This window comes from Pholcus phalangioides, unplaced genomic scaffold (assembly GCF_987345545.1).
Source record: "Pholcus phalangioides strain wild (caught in Gottingen) unplaced genomic scaffold, Ppha-v1.0 ptg000015l_1, whole genome shotgun sequence".
In the NCBI taxonomy this organism is placed as follows: Eukaryota; Metazoa; Arthropoda; class Arachnida; order Araneae; family Pholcidae; genus Pholcus; species Pholcus phalangioides.
Window position 1 is genome coordinate 71,256,995 of NW_028301608.1, and position 16,129 is coordinate 71,273,123.

At 37.9% G+C, this 16,129-nt stretch overlaps 1 protein-coding gene across 8 annotated transcripts in view; it reads left to right on the plus strand.

The window, feature by feature from the left end:
* The window catches only part of LOC149076644 (rho-related BTB domain-containing protein 1-like), a 406,423-nt gene that overhangs the window by 204,045 nt on the left and 186,249 nt on the right, over positions 1–16,129 (plus strand). For all 8 annotated transcript variants that reach the window (XM_089244260.1, XM_089244257.1, XM_089244261.1 and 5 more), the window contains one exon: positions 10,458–10,576. In XM_089244260.1, coding sequence (XP_089100386.1) covers positions 10,458–10,576 — 119 coding nt within the window. The remainder of the gene's footprint in view (positions 1–10,457; positions 10,577–16,129) is intronic.

A 16,129-nucleotide genomic window follows, 5' to 3' on the forward strand; every position in this document is an offset into this window, starting at 1 on the left:
TGAGGAATACCGTCTTGCATAAAGATTGTGTTGCAGAGCCGGAACAATTTCATTCTGTATATGACCACTGGGAAGCATATCGCTTCCCGGTGATCAAACATGTGTCATTATACCTGTAGAACATAACTCTTCGTTGAAGTAGGGGCAGAGAATAAATGATGCTGTGAATCTACACCATACCGTCACTTTTGGTGAATGCAATGGAATCTTTAAGATAGCGTGCAGATTTTCTGTTTCCCAGATTCGACAGTTGTGAGTATTGGCTGCACCATCTAAGTGAAAATGTGCTTCTTCTGTCCAGAGGATATTCCAAGACCATTCTGAATCGACCTCAACAAGGGCGTAGCCAGGGGAGGGAGACTTGGGGGTCTGCCCCCCCCCCGAAATGCGAGAAAATGACCGAAAAAAGGGAAAAAGATGGCCAAATCTATTGTTCTGTCACTTTGGTCCCCCCCCCCCCCGAAATGAAAGTGGTCCCCCCCCGAACGAAATTTCTGGCTACGCCCCTGGACCTCAACGCAAGCTAGAAACTGCAGTGAGAACCGGAGTCGAAGAAAAGATGGCCCCAAACCATGAGAATCATGTGGAAGCAACCACTGTACAAGTGAAAGTTTGTACGGATAATATTGGGGGCATGCCCCCCAGGACAAACAGCCAACGATTCTGTGGTTTCAAATTTCGTTATTATACTCCGAAGGTTTTAACATTCATTGGACCTTTTCGAATCCTCTTCCAAGTCTGATATTTCCATACAGCAGTTACTACGGAATTGTGTTTTTATATAAAACAATTTGACCAAGAAATCGCGATCGCGTTAACTTATCGTCATTGTGAGCAGCAAAAATATTGAGAAACAAGATCTCCGCTAATCCCCTACCACATAAATTTACAGGTTTACTACAGATATTCAAAGTGCAACACTCTCTGGTGGCGATTTTTTTGCTCTGGCCGTCGCACAAACCGTCACAACACTAGCGGCGCGTATCTGCTTCACCCCCGGGTAAAAAATTTCCGTTTCTACGTCAGCCAACTTTTCTCGTGGTAGCGAAGTGTCATAGCCGGCGCCATCTTGATTTCCATTAGCTTCATACATTGCAAGATCAAACAATTAACTATGTGTTAATTAGGAAAATAATAATAACCGTTGGATTGCCGATTCAAGTGCTCGCCAACCGTGCCCAGCTGACTTGAAGCAAGCAGACCGAGGTTGCAGTGTCCATACGACCGAAGTGAGCAAGACCAGTGCGACGCCAGGAGATCTCAACAACAGCATCACAGGGCCAAAACTACAAGATCCCGGAAAAATTTGAGCGAACAATTATTCTGTGTGTTAGTTCTTTTTAGTTAATCAATGTAGGAGTACTTCGGGTCCCGGAATATATTCAGGTTAGTGTTTTACATATATATATTTTTTTTCATATCTTTTAGGCAAAACTTTTTCTTAACGTTTTACATGTGCCATTTCGATAGGGGTCTCATCGTTTGATCAGATTTTATTATTTTTTTTAATCTTCATGCCACGTGTATTTTTGTACATTTCTCGTCATTTAATGTAGCCACGTTTTTGTGTATTTTCCCCCCTAGTGCCATTTTTTCTTTGTTCAGACATCCCTCCATTGGATAAGTAGCTGGTATTTTGTACTTTGCTGTAATTTTTTTTTCTTTTCGAGTTTTTCTGTCCGCTCTCGTAGTTGAATAGCCATTCCGTAGTACTTCATGTAATATATATATATATATATATATACACACAGGGTGATTATAAAAAAACTATCCCGACATATGGGCCCCTAACTATCATACCATTCACAGAAACTGAATGAAATTTTGGCATAAGGTATTTTGAGGTATGCGCTCAAGGAATAGAAAACAACAGTGTCACTCTAACAGTTACGATTACAGTGAGAAAATTTCGAAAATATCAAATGGCAACACCAAGTTTTTTGTATTGGAATGTGATCTCCATTGTGAAAAACCCTAAATAGCGTTCGAACGGCAACTGTAGCATGAAAATCACCGGCGGTAGATAGGCTAAAAGTGAGGACAACCAATAAGGACAGAGAAGCAATAAAATAAAGCATTTTATTGTGTTTCACAAATTTTCCACATGACCTTGTGGAGGACTAATCAGGCTGGGATCTCAGCCGAAAAAACGGTGTGACAAATGAAGCGAACATTAATGCTCTGGTGCACGGCAAAGTCCTTTTTACTTTTTCCTTGCCTAGCTCCGGGGATTTTCGTGCTACAGGTGCCATTCCAACGCTATTTAGTGTTTTTCAGTATGGAGATCGCATTCCAATACTATTTAGTGTTTTTCAGTATGGAGATCGCATTCCAATACAAAAAACTTGGTGTTGCCATTTGATATTTTCGAAATTTTCTCAGTGTAACCGTAACTGTTAAAGTGACACTGTTGTTTTCCATATCATTCTTGAGCGCATACCTCAAAATACCTTATGCCAAAATTTCATTCAGTTTCTGTGAATGGTATGATAGTTAGGGGCCCATATGTCGGGATAGTTTTTTTATAATCACCCCGTATATATAGTGCACGTGTTTTTTTTTTTGTTTGTTTGTTTATTTTGTTTTTTTATTCTCTTAGATTTTAGATAGTTTTATACAATATTTCTCGAAATGGCATTCTTTGATATTTTCACATGCACGTGCCGAGCCACACACTGTTCTTAGATTTAATTAAATTTTCCATAGTTCGTATTTAGTGCGACGTCGCATTCAGTAACACACAAAACTGACATGTCTTTCTCTCTGAGACTATCACTTGATGACCAAGACAGCCCGACGGCCAATTCCTTGGATGATGTCTCTACAACGGGAAACGACACCACCTTCCCCGACACGCTCGGCACAACAATGAATGAATCCGACAAAACACCCAAAGAGTTGATAGATGAAATTAGGGAGATCTGCTCTGGGAACATTAACTCGGAAGAAAGTCGCCTGACCAATATTTACAGGGTACTCCTGTTCACTATGCAACAGAGTGCAAATTTACAAAACATCTACACATGTACAAATATTCCGAAAACAATAGAAAACAATGGTTCACTCAAATAATCAAAAACAAAAACACAGCAGCAAGGATTACAAGCCTTGTCAGATATATACACGCCAACGAAAAACAAGAAATCTGTCCACCAGATTTATAAAATAATGTTTTAAATATTACAAAAATAAGTGGGAGAAAAAACAGAAATGGATAAAAACAACAACAAAAATCATATCCACATGACTGCCACTACTAATACATGATATAGCATGTACTAACGGGACCCGAACAAGAATTTTTATGACATTCCCGTTAAAATGATGTAAATGTGATAACCACAAGTGTCCTTCATGCCGCTATTCTAACTAGGGTGCTAGGCGGGACGACACGAATGGTTTCATAATAACCATTACACATGTAGTTTATATTATATATATATTCATTTTTTTTTAAATATAAGTATAACCAGCCAGATCGAGTCAACCAAAACACCAAGACTGAAGCTGGTCCTTAGCTGAGGCTCTCTCCAGACAATCCCCCATTTAAACCAAGCCCACATTGCTCACCAAAATAGGTTTAGGGCGAGACGACTCGGCCTGGCAGTTATATATATATGTATATAAATGTGTGTATATGTGTGTATTTCTCTTTCCTCCATTCAAGTTGTCCATGCATTTCATGTCCACAACACACGTGCGTACTCATATTGTCGTATTCATGTTGCTCACCAAATAAGGTGCTAAGCGAGATGCCACGGGTGCTCCCTAATTGTATATATTCCCCCACACAATACTTCTATTTTGCATATTTTCATTAAATCCACCGGAGCGAGTGAACTCAACCCAATAAAACTGATGCTGGCTTCTAGTCGCAACTTATCAAACTCATTTGCTCACCAATAAGGTGTTAAGGGAGATGACTCGCTCCGATGGATATATATATATATTATTTCACAATAAGATTCTCATTTCTTTTTCTTTTTGTATCCTGTGTATATAATATGGCAAGTGTAAGATAACAGATGAGATGGCATGGGGGGGGGGCTCAATTGCTTTTAAAACATGCCTCCATCCTAATATGTGTACATTCATCTTAACTAAACCCCGAAACTTCTCCAACTCTTAATCTCATCTTGTCTGTAATCACCACAAAATTTGTTAATCACGACAGTACCCAATTGTCCGGGGAAAATATGTTGCAAAAAAGTTTGTATGTTGTTTTTTTTTTGACACTAAATAAAGTGTTCCAGACTCTGCCACGAAGCTGGGCTGGAAGAGATCTCGGCAACGGGATAAGTCCAGTGGCAAAGTTCTGGTGTTCATTCATTCCTTCATTCATTCTGGTGGCAACATGTGAAACTATTTTTCCACCCAAAACAAATTCTCATTACTTCATAAAGCTCACCACAAAATTTCACACTTTTCTGATGACTGGTTTCGCCTGTAGGCTACTTTAAAATAGAGTCTTTTAATTATGGATGCCCCGTATATTGAATGGGATTTTGAGTGAAATACAGTAAAACCCCTGTTAATGGTGATCCCTATTTTACGTCCAAATAAAAATATCCCAGCAGAAAGCCTATTTCAATAATGTATTTCAAATCCCTGCTTAACTGTCACTCTCAGATACGGTCACGAACACCATTTTCGTCATTCATTCTGTTGGACCAGAACCCCTGTATGGACACCAATCATTGTAATTTTGTTTTGAATTATAATTAGTAGATGGCAGCACAAGTTCCAATAGTTCATCCACTTTTTGGCCATTTTAATGAGATTTTGCCTTGACGTTTTTGTTTGTTTAGGAACTCTGATATCAGTTTGCTAGTATATTTCACATAATTTCTTGCTGTTTAACAATGACCAGCTCTAGTAATCCTCGCTTTCTATCACTAAGAGAAGAGATTTTAAAGACACAAAAAATTGATGTCATCAAATACAATGAAAAATTGAAAAACTTAAAATAGGTATTCGTGCTCTTGCAAGTGAATACAATGTCGGAAGGACACACATATTCTATTTTGAAGCAAAAGAAACGTTGGCAAGAAGAATGGCTGGAAAATGGTAATCAAGTTAGGAAAAATAAATTTCCGAAGACAAAGAGAGGAACTTACCATAGATTCAGCTGTGTACTATTGGTTTGTTTCTGCAAGTAGCAAGAATTTACCTGTTTCTGACCCAATTATACAAGAAGAAGCTGAAAGAGCTGCAGAAGAATTCGGAGTTGTATTTCAAAACTTCAAATGGTTGGTTGGATTTTTCATGTTCATCACGAGATTGTATTTAAGAAATTGCAGGTGAATATGCTCATGTCAGAGATGAAGTGTGCAAAAGAATAGAGTAAAATAATCAGAAATTAATGCGGATATTCAGCCAATGATATGGCAGCTGGCCTACTTGCTGCATGCGGCCAATGTTAGAAAGAGTTGGTATACTCAGCAAAACCCACCAAATATTGATTGTTCAGTTTTTTAAAAATTTGAATTCAGTATGTAAAATTGTGTAATATTTCTTTTATAATCTTAATTTTTTACTCGTGCAATAATTATGTTCTTTTATGACTTCAAATGCATCTTATATTGTCAGAATTCCGTTCATTTACAAACAAAGAACCATTTTGGTTACTGTTAGTATTGCATTTTGCAGTTTCAACAGGAACCCCCTCTGATGCTCCATCGCTCTTTTATGTTCAAATATTTTTGTCCCGTGAGTCTGCAAAAGAGGGGTTTTACTGTATAAAAATTATCGTTGTAGCAGTTTCACAATCTCCTAACAAAATATTGTTATGGAGGAATTTATGGTGGTAAAAAAGGATATTGTTGTATTGAGAAGAGCTTAAAATTAGAGGATTTATTTTTATACCAAGTATCTTTGTAGCGAGTTTTCTTTGTACTTCAAAATTTTTAATAAATTCCAATTTTTGGACGCAGCACTCAGACATGAAAGTCAACTATTTATTTTAGTGCTTCATGAGCATGAATTCAAGTACTCCACAAAATTATCGCTTATTTTTGCATTAATGAGAAGTAAACTATAAAAATTTTGTCGGAATGTGATAAAAATCAAATTTTCGCATTTATTTATCAACTAGATATAATACCTGGCACTGCCCAAGTTTTCTGCAGTGAGGTTGTTTAGATCACGTGATATCTCCCTCTTTCTTTGAGGGACATGCAAACCGTGTCTAAGTTAACCAACATGGAGACTGCGCGAATCATTAAATAAAGAAATATAGATTTTAAGAAACATGGAAATGAATACTTTTTCCTTTTTTAAGGGGCGCTAAGTATTTCGATCCTCCCCCCCCCCCCCCGAACTTGAAGGTATCCATCTGCCTGTTTCTGCTTCCAAAAATGCTTAGTTAAAGCTGTGGAATTTCTTTGATGTATTTTACGGGCCCATAATTAATTTTAAAACAACCTAAACACTATGAATTTTTGCAAGTTGAATATCAAAAGACATTATACAAATACAACGCCACAGCAGGCAAAATGCCCAATGAGGTGGTTGATAAAAAGATGCCCATAAAAATATGGATGTCATACTTGTATATTTCAAAAATGCAGCAACCCAATTAAAAATGCAATTAACACAAACTATAAACAATATATACACATGATAAAATATTATACAACGCCCATAAAGAATACTTATGGTTGTCTTATTCTAAGAATGGATAGCTTCTCGATTTACACCATCGTGTTTATCGTATTTCTTCTTAAACGTGCCAATTGTGTTACAATTTTCGACCTCTGGGGGTAAGCTATTCCATTTATTGACAATCCTATTAGAGAAAAATTCCCTTCGACACCACCACCTTGCATTGTCTTTCACCAATCGATACTGGTGTCCCCTTGTAAAAGCAGTCAATTGGCGGTGTACTAAAAGTTCATGGTCCATCCTATCCATCCCGTTGAAAATTTTGAACACTTCGATCACATCTCCTTGACACCTGCGTTCATCCAATGTAAACATATTCAAAAAATGAAGTCTCTCTTTATAACTTAAGCCCCGTGTGCCAATAAGGACATGCATAGCTTTTCTCTGCACCCTTTCAACCAAGTCTATGTCCCTCTGTAGGTATGGTCTCCAAAACCTTACAGCATACTCCAGTCCAGGACGAACTAAGCCTCGAAAAAGCGGAAGAGTGACTTAAGGAGAACGCGAAGAGACCTTTTTGAAAATGAGACCAAGCATTCTATTCGCTTTTTTGACCACCGCTGAACAATGTTCAGAAAACCTAAGTCGCTCGTCAATGAGAATTCCCAAATCGGTGGGCCCTAGTTGCATCCGGGATAGTGACACCATTCAACTCGTAAGAGAACCGTGGGTTGTTCGAACCAAAATGAGGGTGACCATGCACTTATCAATGGTAAACGTCATGCTCCATTCATTTGCCCATGCTGCAATCCTGTTAAAGTTGGTCTGGAGCAACTCCCTATCGCTTTCATTCCCGATTACCCCCATTAGCTTCACATCATCTGCGAATTTGCTAGTAATCCCATCGATACCCTGATCGAGTTTATCGATAAAAAGTGAAAAAAGTATGGGGCCAAGGACACTTCCTTGAGGAACTCCACTTGTGACGTCTGTCCAGCCAGAGAATTCCCCGTTCACCATAACTCGTTGCGACCTATCTCTTAACCACGATTCTATCCAATTCAGCAAGTTGCCCCCAATTCTAATCTCGTGTAAGCGCTTCAAGAGTTTGCCATGTTGGACCCGATTGAATGCCTTCTGGAAATCAAGGAAAACAACGTCTACATTATTGCTCTTACCCAAAGCCTTAGTCACGTGATCATAGAAGCAAAGGAGGTTAGTTACACATGACTTCCCCTTCCTGAACCCATGCTGATCATTCGACAATACAGACAATACATTATTCTCGTCTATCCACTTCACAAACTGCCTTTTGATGATAATTTCCAAAATTTTCGAAAGGGAGCTCGTCAAACTCACTGGACGATAATTTGACACCGCTTCTCTACTACCCTTCTTAAATATCAGAACAACGTTAGCAAGTTTCCAATCTCTTGGGACATTACTGAGACATTAATTTTCATGCTTTAGAAGATGTAAATAAAAAGTTGAAATCAATGTTATTGCATGAATATCCAACTCAAAAGTAGGCCAGGCTAATTACTTCATATTTAATCTCCTGGGCTTGGTATGTCTCTACGCAAACTCAATATTTCAGAAATCGAGAATTCAATAAAATTTTTAAAATTATTGATGTGACAGAAAACCCCACCAAATTTCAGCATTATTAAGTGAAATTGGAAATTTTAACATTGATTTCTATGGGGCTCATCTTTTGCCTGACTCTCAAAGTGATGCTGACTCTGACGTCTATTCAAAAAGCCTCATTAATGAGTCTTTTTGAATCGTGTGATATTTTGAGGGACATACAAGATAACCAATATGGTGACTTCCTGTGCGATTCATGAAAGAAACAAATCTAAATTAAAGGAACAGAAATGAATCGTTTTTTCATTTTTTTTTAATGGGAGCTAGAAATTTCGATTTTTTTTTTTTTAACTTCAAGTTATCAATCTGCTGGTTTTTCCTTCAAAAATTGCTTGATTAAAGCTGCGGTTCTTCAATGTAATTTATATGGGCCCATAATTAATTTAAAAACATCCTAAACTATATGGATTGATGCAATTGGACAATATAAGACAACACAGAGACATTAATTCTCATTTTTCCGCTTGAGAAGATATAAATATAAATTTTAAATCAATGTTATTGCATGAATATCCACCTCAGAAAATGGTCTGGCTCATTATTTTATATTTAATTTTCTAGGCTTCGTATCTCTAAGCGAGCTCAATATTTCAGAAACCAAATATTCAATTCAATTTTTTAAATTATTGATGCGGCAGAAAACTTCACTAAATTACCGCATTTATACAGTAAAATCTGCAATTTTAACATTGATCTCTATGGAGATCATCCAGTGTATGTCCCTCAGGAGTGATGATGATGTCTATTCGAAGAGCCTCATGGGAGTATTGAAAATGTGGCAAACCATTATAAAGGCATAAACTATTATACATACACACTGGCGGCATTAAAGAAATTTGAAACCATTGTAAAGGCATATGCATATCTCAAACGCATTGCTATATAGGGAACCACGGTAACCAAAGTAAACGTTCAGAAAGTAATTGTTGAGGCCCGACAGTTTTTCACCTATTTCGGGCACTTGCCTTGCTGACGAAATTTTATAGTAGCCCATTGGGACCGACCCCCAAGTCGGGTCCCATTTGGTATATATGCAAAATTTGGTGACTATCGATGTAAAATTGTAGATAGAGAACATACACAGAGACAGACACACACACAGAAAATCAATTTTATATATATCTATATATACAGGGTGATTATAAAAAAAACTATTCCGACATATGGCCCCTAACTATCATGCCATTCACAGAAACTGAATGAAATTTTGGCATAAGGTATTTTGATGTATGCGCTCAAGAATGATATGGAAAACAACAGTGTCACTCTAACAGTTACGGTTATAGTGAGAAAATTTCGAAAATATCAAATGGCAACACCAAGTTTTTTGTATTGGAATGTGATCTCCATTGTGAAAAACCCCTAATTAGCGTTCGAACGGCAACTGTAGCATGAAAATCACCGGCGGTAGATAGGCTAAAAGGTGAGGATAGGTGAGGATAGGTGAGGATAGTGAGGAAGTAGATAGGTGAGGACAACCAATAAGGACAGAGAAGCAGCATAAAATAAAGCATTTTATTGTGTTTCACAAATTTTCCACATGACCTTGTGGAGGACTAATCAGGCTGGGATCTCAGCCGAAGAAACGGTGTGACGAATGAAGCGAACATTAATGCTCTGGTGCACGGCAAAGTCCTTTTTACTTTTTCCTTGCCTAGCTCCGGGGATTTTCGTGCTGCAGGTGCCATTCCAACGCTATTTAGTGTTTTTCAGTATGGAGATCGCATTCCAATACAAAAAACTTGGTGTTGCCATTTGATATTTTCGAAATTTTCTCACTATAACCGTAACTGTTAGAGTGACACTGTTGTTTTCCATATCATTCTTGAGCGCATACCTCAAAATACCTTATGCCAAAATTTCATTCAGTTTCTGTGAATGGTATGATAGTTAGGGACCCATATGTCGGGATAGTTTTTTATAATCACCCCGTATATATTATATATATATAGAGAATCGCAAGTTTTGCAGTTATTGCATCTATTTCATAAATACAAAAATTATGTATCTCCTAATTATAATTAGGTTAATAACCTAATTCTAATTGAATACTGATATTATACTAATAATTATTAATATATATACCCTGTAGATTATTTTTTGAAAATCTGATCACTTATTTTGATGTGAGATCTTTGTCACTTGATTATTTTATAATCTTTAAACCTCAAAAAAAATATTAATTTTTGAATTTTTCCTTATTGTAGATGTATATTTCCAATTAGAAGATGGTCTGTGTTCTGCTCATAAGCCTATATTAATGGCCAGATGTGATGTTATGGCTGCCATGTTCAGGGGGGATTTTCGTGAGAGCTCAGCAAAAGTGGTGAGTCCTCATCCGTTTATGTGTGTGAACATTGCTTTAGCTGAAATTCTAGTGAAGTTGAACATTAAAATTATGTGGGAGGAGAGAAAAAGTTTAAAAAAAAAATTCTTTAAAATTCTTTCTTATCCTTCTATGTTTATCATACTTCTTTCATATCACACAAGCATGTCTATCGTGTTAGAAGTCACGACCCCTGAGGGAAGCTATTCCATTTATTAACAACCCTATTAGAGGAAAACTCCCTGCGACACCACAACCTGGAATTGTCTCTTATTAAATTATTGTCAAAGCAGTTGATTGACGGTGTATTAATAATTTGTTGTCCACCCTATCCATCCTGTTGAAAAGGTTTAACAAACTTGATAAACCAAGCCTTGTGTGTCAACAAAAGCACATGTAACTCTCTTCTCTGCACCGCCTCAACCAAGAATATGTCCCTCTGAAGGTATGGTCTCCAAAACCTTATGATATACTCCAGTCCAGGATGAACTAGGCTTTTTTCTTGCCTGGTACAGTCACACGAGAGCTTGCTAGGGGACCTTTGCTAAGATAATTAAAGTTGATAAAAGTCTTTGTTGGACATACACTGGTGAAATTAAGAGAATTTGCAGATTTGGTCGATTATCTCTAGAACTACTGTACCGATTTTAATGAAATATGATATGTACATACATTGATACAATACAAAACAAATAGCCATTCGATAATTGTAATACACACGCATGATCGTGCGTAACACTCGTTGGAGTCGGAAGGTATGAAACAGCGGTTGCAGAATAAACAAAAAATTTGTTAATAGGGGATATTGCCCCCTCTTACAGATATACAGATATACCTCTTACAGATTACAGCGTGATTTCATACTTGAAATAAGGAAGTTTATAATTTACTTTGTCAATTGGTCCCACTCGTTCAGCAACGCTGTTTTCATTCCCTGGATGGTTCCCGGAGGGGGGTTGCGAGTTGCAATTGCCCTCCCCTTAGCGTTCCAGACATGCTCTATAGGGTTAAGGTCTGGAGATCTGGCTGGCCAATCCATCCGGCGAATATCCTTACTCTTTAGAAAATCGTCGAGCAGAAGAACTCTATGTGGCCTCGCGTTATCGTCCATTAAAATTAACTCAGGGCCAACTGCACCCCTGAAAAGGCGAACATAGAGCTCCAAGACCTCATCCCTATACCTCACCCCAGTCACAGTGCCTCTTTCAAAGACATGGAGAGGTGTGCAGCCATCCAACATGATGCCTGCCCAGACCATTAAACCTCCTCCGCCATAATGGTCGATTTCGTGGACATTGGAGGGTAGGTAACGGGTCCCTGGTTCTCTCCATATGAACGTACGGCGAGAATCGGTGCTTAGGCTGAATCGGGACTCATCAGTGAAGAGAACGGTCGCCCATTGATCCATACTCCAATCTTTATGCTCTCTGCACCATGATAATCGGATTCTCCTGTCCGTAGAAGTGAGCGGGATGGAAACAGCAGGTCTTCTTGCAAACAACCCTCTCTCATGAAGTCTTTTGGAAACAGTCATACACGGGTTCCTGTGGCTGCATACAAGTCACGAGAGAGCTGAGAAGCTGTAGCACTCCTGTTACGCCTCGCTATAATCTACAAATGGCGATCTTCTCTGGCCGTCGTGGCTCTTGGACGACCTTGCCCTAGCTTTCTCTCGATGGATCCGGTATCCTGGAACTGTTTCCATAAGTTACACATGACGCTGGGCATTAAATTGAACTCTCTACAAATCTGGACTTGAGATTGGCCTGCTTCTAGCCTCCCCACAATTCACCACCTCATTCCATCATCTAAACGTTGGTGGTTACTCATTTTTACTGTTACAATTTGAAATTAACCGATTGCTACAAAATAACACCAAGAAATTCGCAGAGGTGTGCTAACGAACGAAATGCATCGTAACTTACGCCCGCTTATGAAGCCTGTTTCTCTACTGGCTCCGCCTACACACATGTGTACGCTTACGTATTTGACGTACAAGATTTGCATTTTTGTCTAGAAGCAGGGGTTTAACATTCAGTTCAGTTCTTTTCATGAAATTCGATAAAATATGCAAATTCCTCTTAATTTATTTCACCAGTGTATACTCATAGGCGGAGATTGACTTGGAAGTCTGGGGGAAGGCAAGGTCATTATTGCTGGGGGGGGGCACGATGATGATGATGTTAGCTCATATATACATTAGATCAGTCGACTCCACCTGTGACGCTGGGGGGGGGGGGGACAATGCCCCCCCCACCTCCGCCCATGCATATACCGCAAAAACCACAGCCAGCATGAAGCAATCCGTACTTGTTCGGTCATTTTCAAAGGAAGACGCTTGTTCCGCTGCCTTTGTATTGAAAGCCATAAAAATTATAGCCCGAGGCGACCGTGGATCCTGACAGACTTTTATTGTCTTTAATTATCTTATCAAGGGTCCCCTAGCAAACTCTCGTGGGACTGTACAAGGATGCTGTTGGTTTTTTGGTTGGTGATACTCTCTCTTGTTATCCCATTAGTAAATAAAGTGTCTGTCAGTTACCCCCTTGGAGGTTTTCTTTTTGAGGGTGATGATGACTTTTTTAAAATACCATATATACTCGTGTATAAGCCGACGACCCCCCCCCCCCCCACTTCAGGACTACCAAAACCGCAATAAATTGAAAACCCGTGTATAAGCCGATCCTCCAAAAAATCCGTTCATTTCAGAGAAACAAAATTCTTATATTTTCATGCAAAATGAATAGCTTACGGAAATTTACAGTAGAAAATGATTCAAACTTTTTAATCCGTTTCTTCTGAGTGTCCAAGCTCATCGTAATCCATCAGATCATCATAGGGGGTGCGGCATCTTCGTTTTTATCCTCATCTGGGCTGTCATCGCCATTGTCACTTTCAAAGAGGATAGATATCATCTTGAGTTCCGTCCATCGCATTGCTGATGCAACACTTTTTTGTAGTTTGTTTATCATTTGAACTCATTCATTTGATCCACAAATTCCTCAAATAGTCTTTGAGAGGCGTGTCGATGCTCACATCTAAAGGCTGTACAATCAACTTTAGCCACCACCAGCCAATGATGTTTTCTATTTTTTTACCTCAGCTTTGACATTATCAGTTCTGTGGGGTTTGATCATATCCCATACGAATAATGCCTGTTTCTCGAACACTGCTGCAAAAATGACTACTTATTGTGGGGGTCGATGTTTTCTCATCAAAAACTGACCCGTGTATAAGCCGACCCCCCCCCCCCCCACTTGAGGAACGAATTTTTCCATAAAAAAACTCGGCTTATACACGAGTATATACGGTAGATGACTAATGGACTAAACTTGAACTACCAGACAGATACCCACGTTAATATTCCTTACGGAACCTCTAACGTAAAGGGTATCTGTTGGAAAAGTAGCAACACCTTCCCCAGCCCATCAAATCCATCCACCCTACCCGATCAAACATGAGAACACTTTTTGAAATTACATGGGGGGGGGGATATAAAATATATATAGTAATTTACAAAATAATGTGAAAATTAAACATTTGTGGAAGCACAATGCACGTCACAGTTAATGGACTAAACTTGTTGATCGTGATGGTAGTCATTGAGTTTTTACGAAGAGTTATTTTTTTCACATTTGGTTCTTTTTTTTTTGATTATTTACATTTGGTTGTCTTTATTTTGATTATTTACATTTGGTTGTCTTTATTTTGATTTTTCACTCTCAGGGTCTCCTTATTTTGATTTTTCAATGAATAAAATCTCGACAAAAATTCAGTGATTGAATTTAAGAAATGTGCATTTTTCACAGAGAACCGAAATCTTGTACATTATCTGTGGTCATAGTTTTTTTCTTACATTTACGGCCACCAGCGTTATGAATCAACTTGCATTCTGATGTTTCTACTCTTCCAAAAAAAAAGTCCACGAGAGCTTTTTAGTAATCAAGAAAACTCAGCATGTTTTTTAAAAACTGCAAGATTTTGCATTCACATGGATGTGATAATTCAACCAAAAAACAACCACACCCTCAGGCAAGCATACGGCATACACAAGAAAAAAAAATGGTGGAAACTAATACTAGGACAGTAGCAGATATTTTGGCAAATTTTTTATTTGGCAGATATTTGGTCCCCAAACAAAAAAAAAATGTGGTCAAATTTTTTGTAGGGCTACACCAACACCTTCTAGAGCAGAAAGCCTAACCCCCAGATTCGTGACGTCATCGAGAACCGTCCTACAAAACCCATATTCCCTGTAAGATCGTTTTCCAGCAGCACCACACCTGTGTTATATATTTGACCCACATTGCTATATTTTTTCTCAATGTTATAGAAAAAGAGGCCGAATTAGTAAAGACTTGAGCACTCGAATAGACAAGTTTATACTTATAATTCATTATTTTTAAGTATCAATTAGGGCCAGAGTTTTAATAAAAAACTTCACAATATTTGAAAACTTCCCCAAGAGCATTAATTTTTCAGAACTTCATTTCTGTTGATTTTAACCAGAAAAAATATCCATTGAATACCAGAAGAAAATTGAGACCAATTCAACTACAGTTAAACCTCGTTAGTGCGTCACCCGGTTAATACGTCACTCCACTTATCGGGTCACTTTTTGGAAGTCTCAATTGCCCTCAGGCAGGAATTGGCACAGCTATGGCTTACTCCGTTTAACGAGTCACTCCGCTCACTAAGTCATATTTTTGCTCTCCCAAGAGTGACTCATTAACAAGGTTTGACTGTATATAATATCCTTTATTTTTCATCACATGTAATATATATTTTCAGTCATTTATAGAAAAAAATATATATATGTGAAAAGAACTTTTCACGAAATAAATATACGTTGCTTTACTCCTTCCACTATGGATTGAATATGGATGATTACACGATTCTCATTCATACACAGAGGCATGAATTCTATTCTAAGATGTGATTTAAGTAGTAAAAATCTACTTCAAAAATAGTGCTTTTTTAAAAATGTCACCAGCTTCCTTTTTGCATAAAATGTTTTTACTATTATTTCTTTTTAAAAGTGCATTTTTATTCGAAGGTTCTTTAGAAGTATGTCTGAAAAAAAATCGACAGAATTACCTCTTCCCACATTCTAAAACTCACCTCAAAGAAATATTGTTAGTACCTGTCTATATTTCCCAAACCTGGCTTTTGAATAAGTATTTGCATATATATTTTCCAGTTAAAACATGGAAAACCAAATTCATCAACACAGTATTTTGTAATTTCTAAAGAACCCAAAGCTGTTTATCATAACGCATTGAGAGTCTATTTCGAAAAAATCACTACCTGTACCAATCATTGACAAATGTAGATTAATTTTGATAATTATATTATGAAGCAACATGTGATCTATGTTCAAGAAGGGCAACACATGAACCTCACAAAATTTATAGGTGGGACAAAATTCTTATTTGAGGAAAAAACACCATTTTTTAATACATCCAGCTTTTCTGATTTATGTTATCAGTTGCGATGGCTACAACAAACCAAACACAAAAGCCAATGACATCCAAACGTGGATCAATTTTGAGA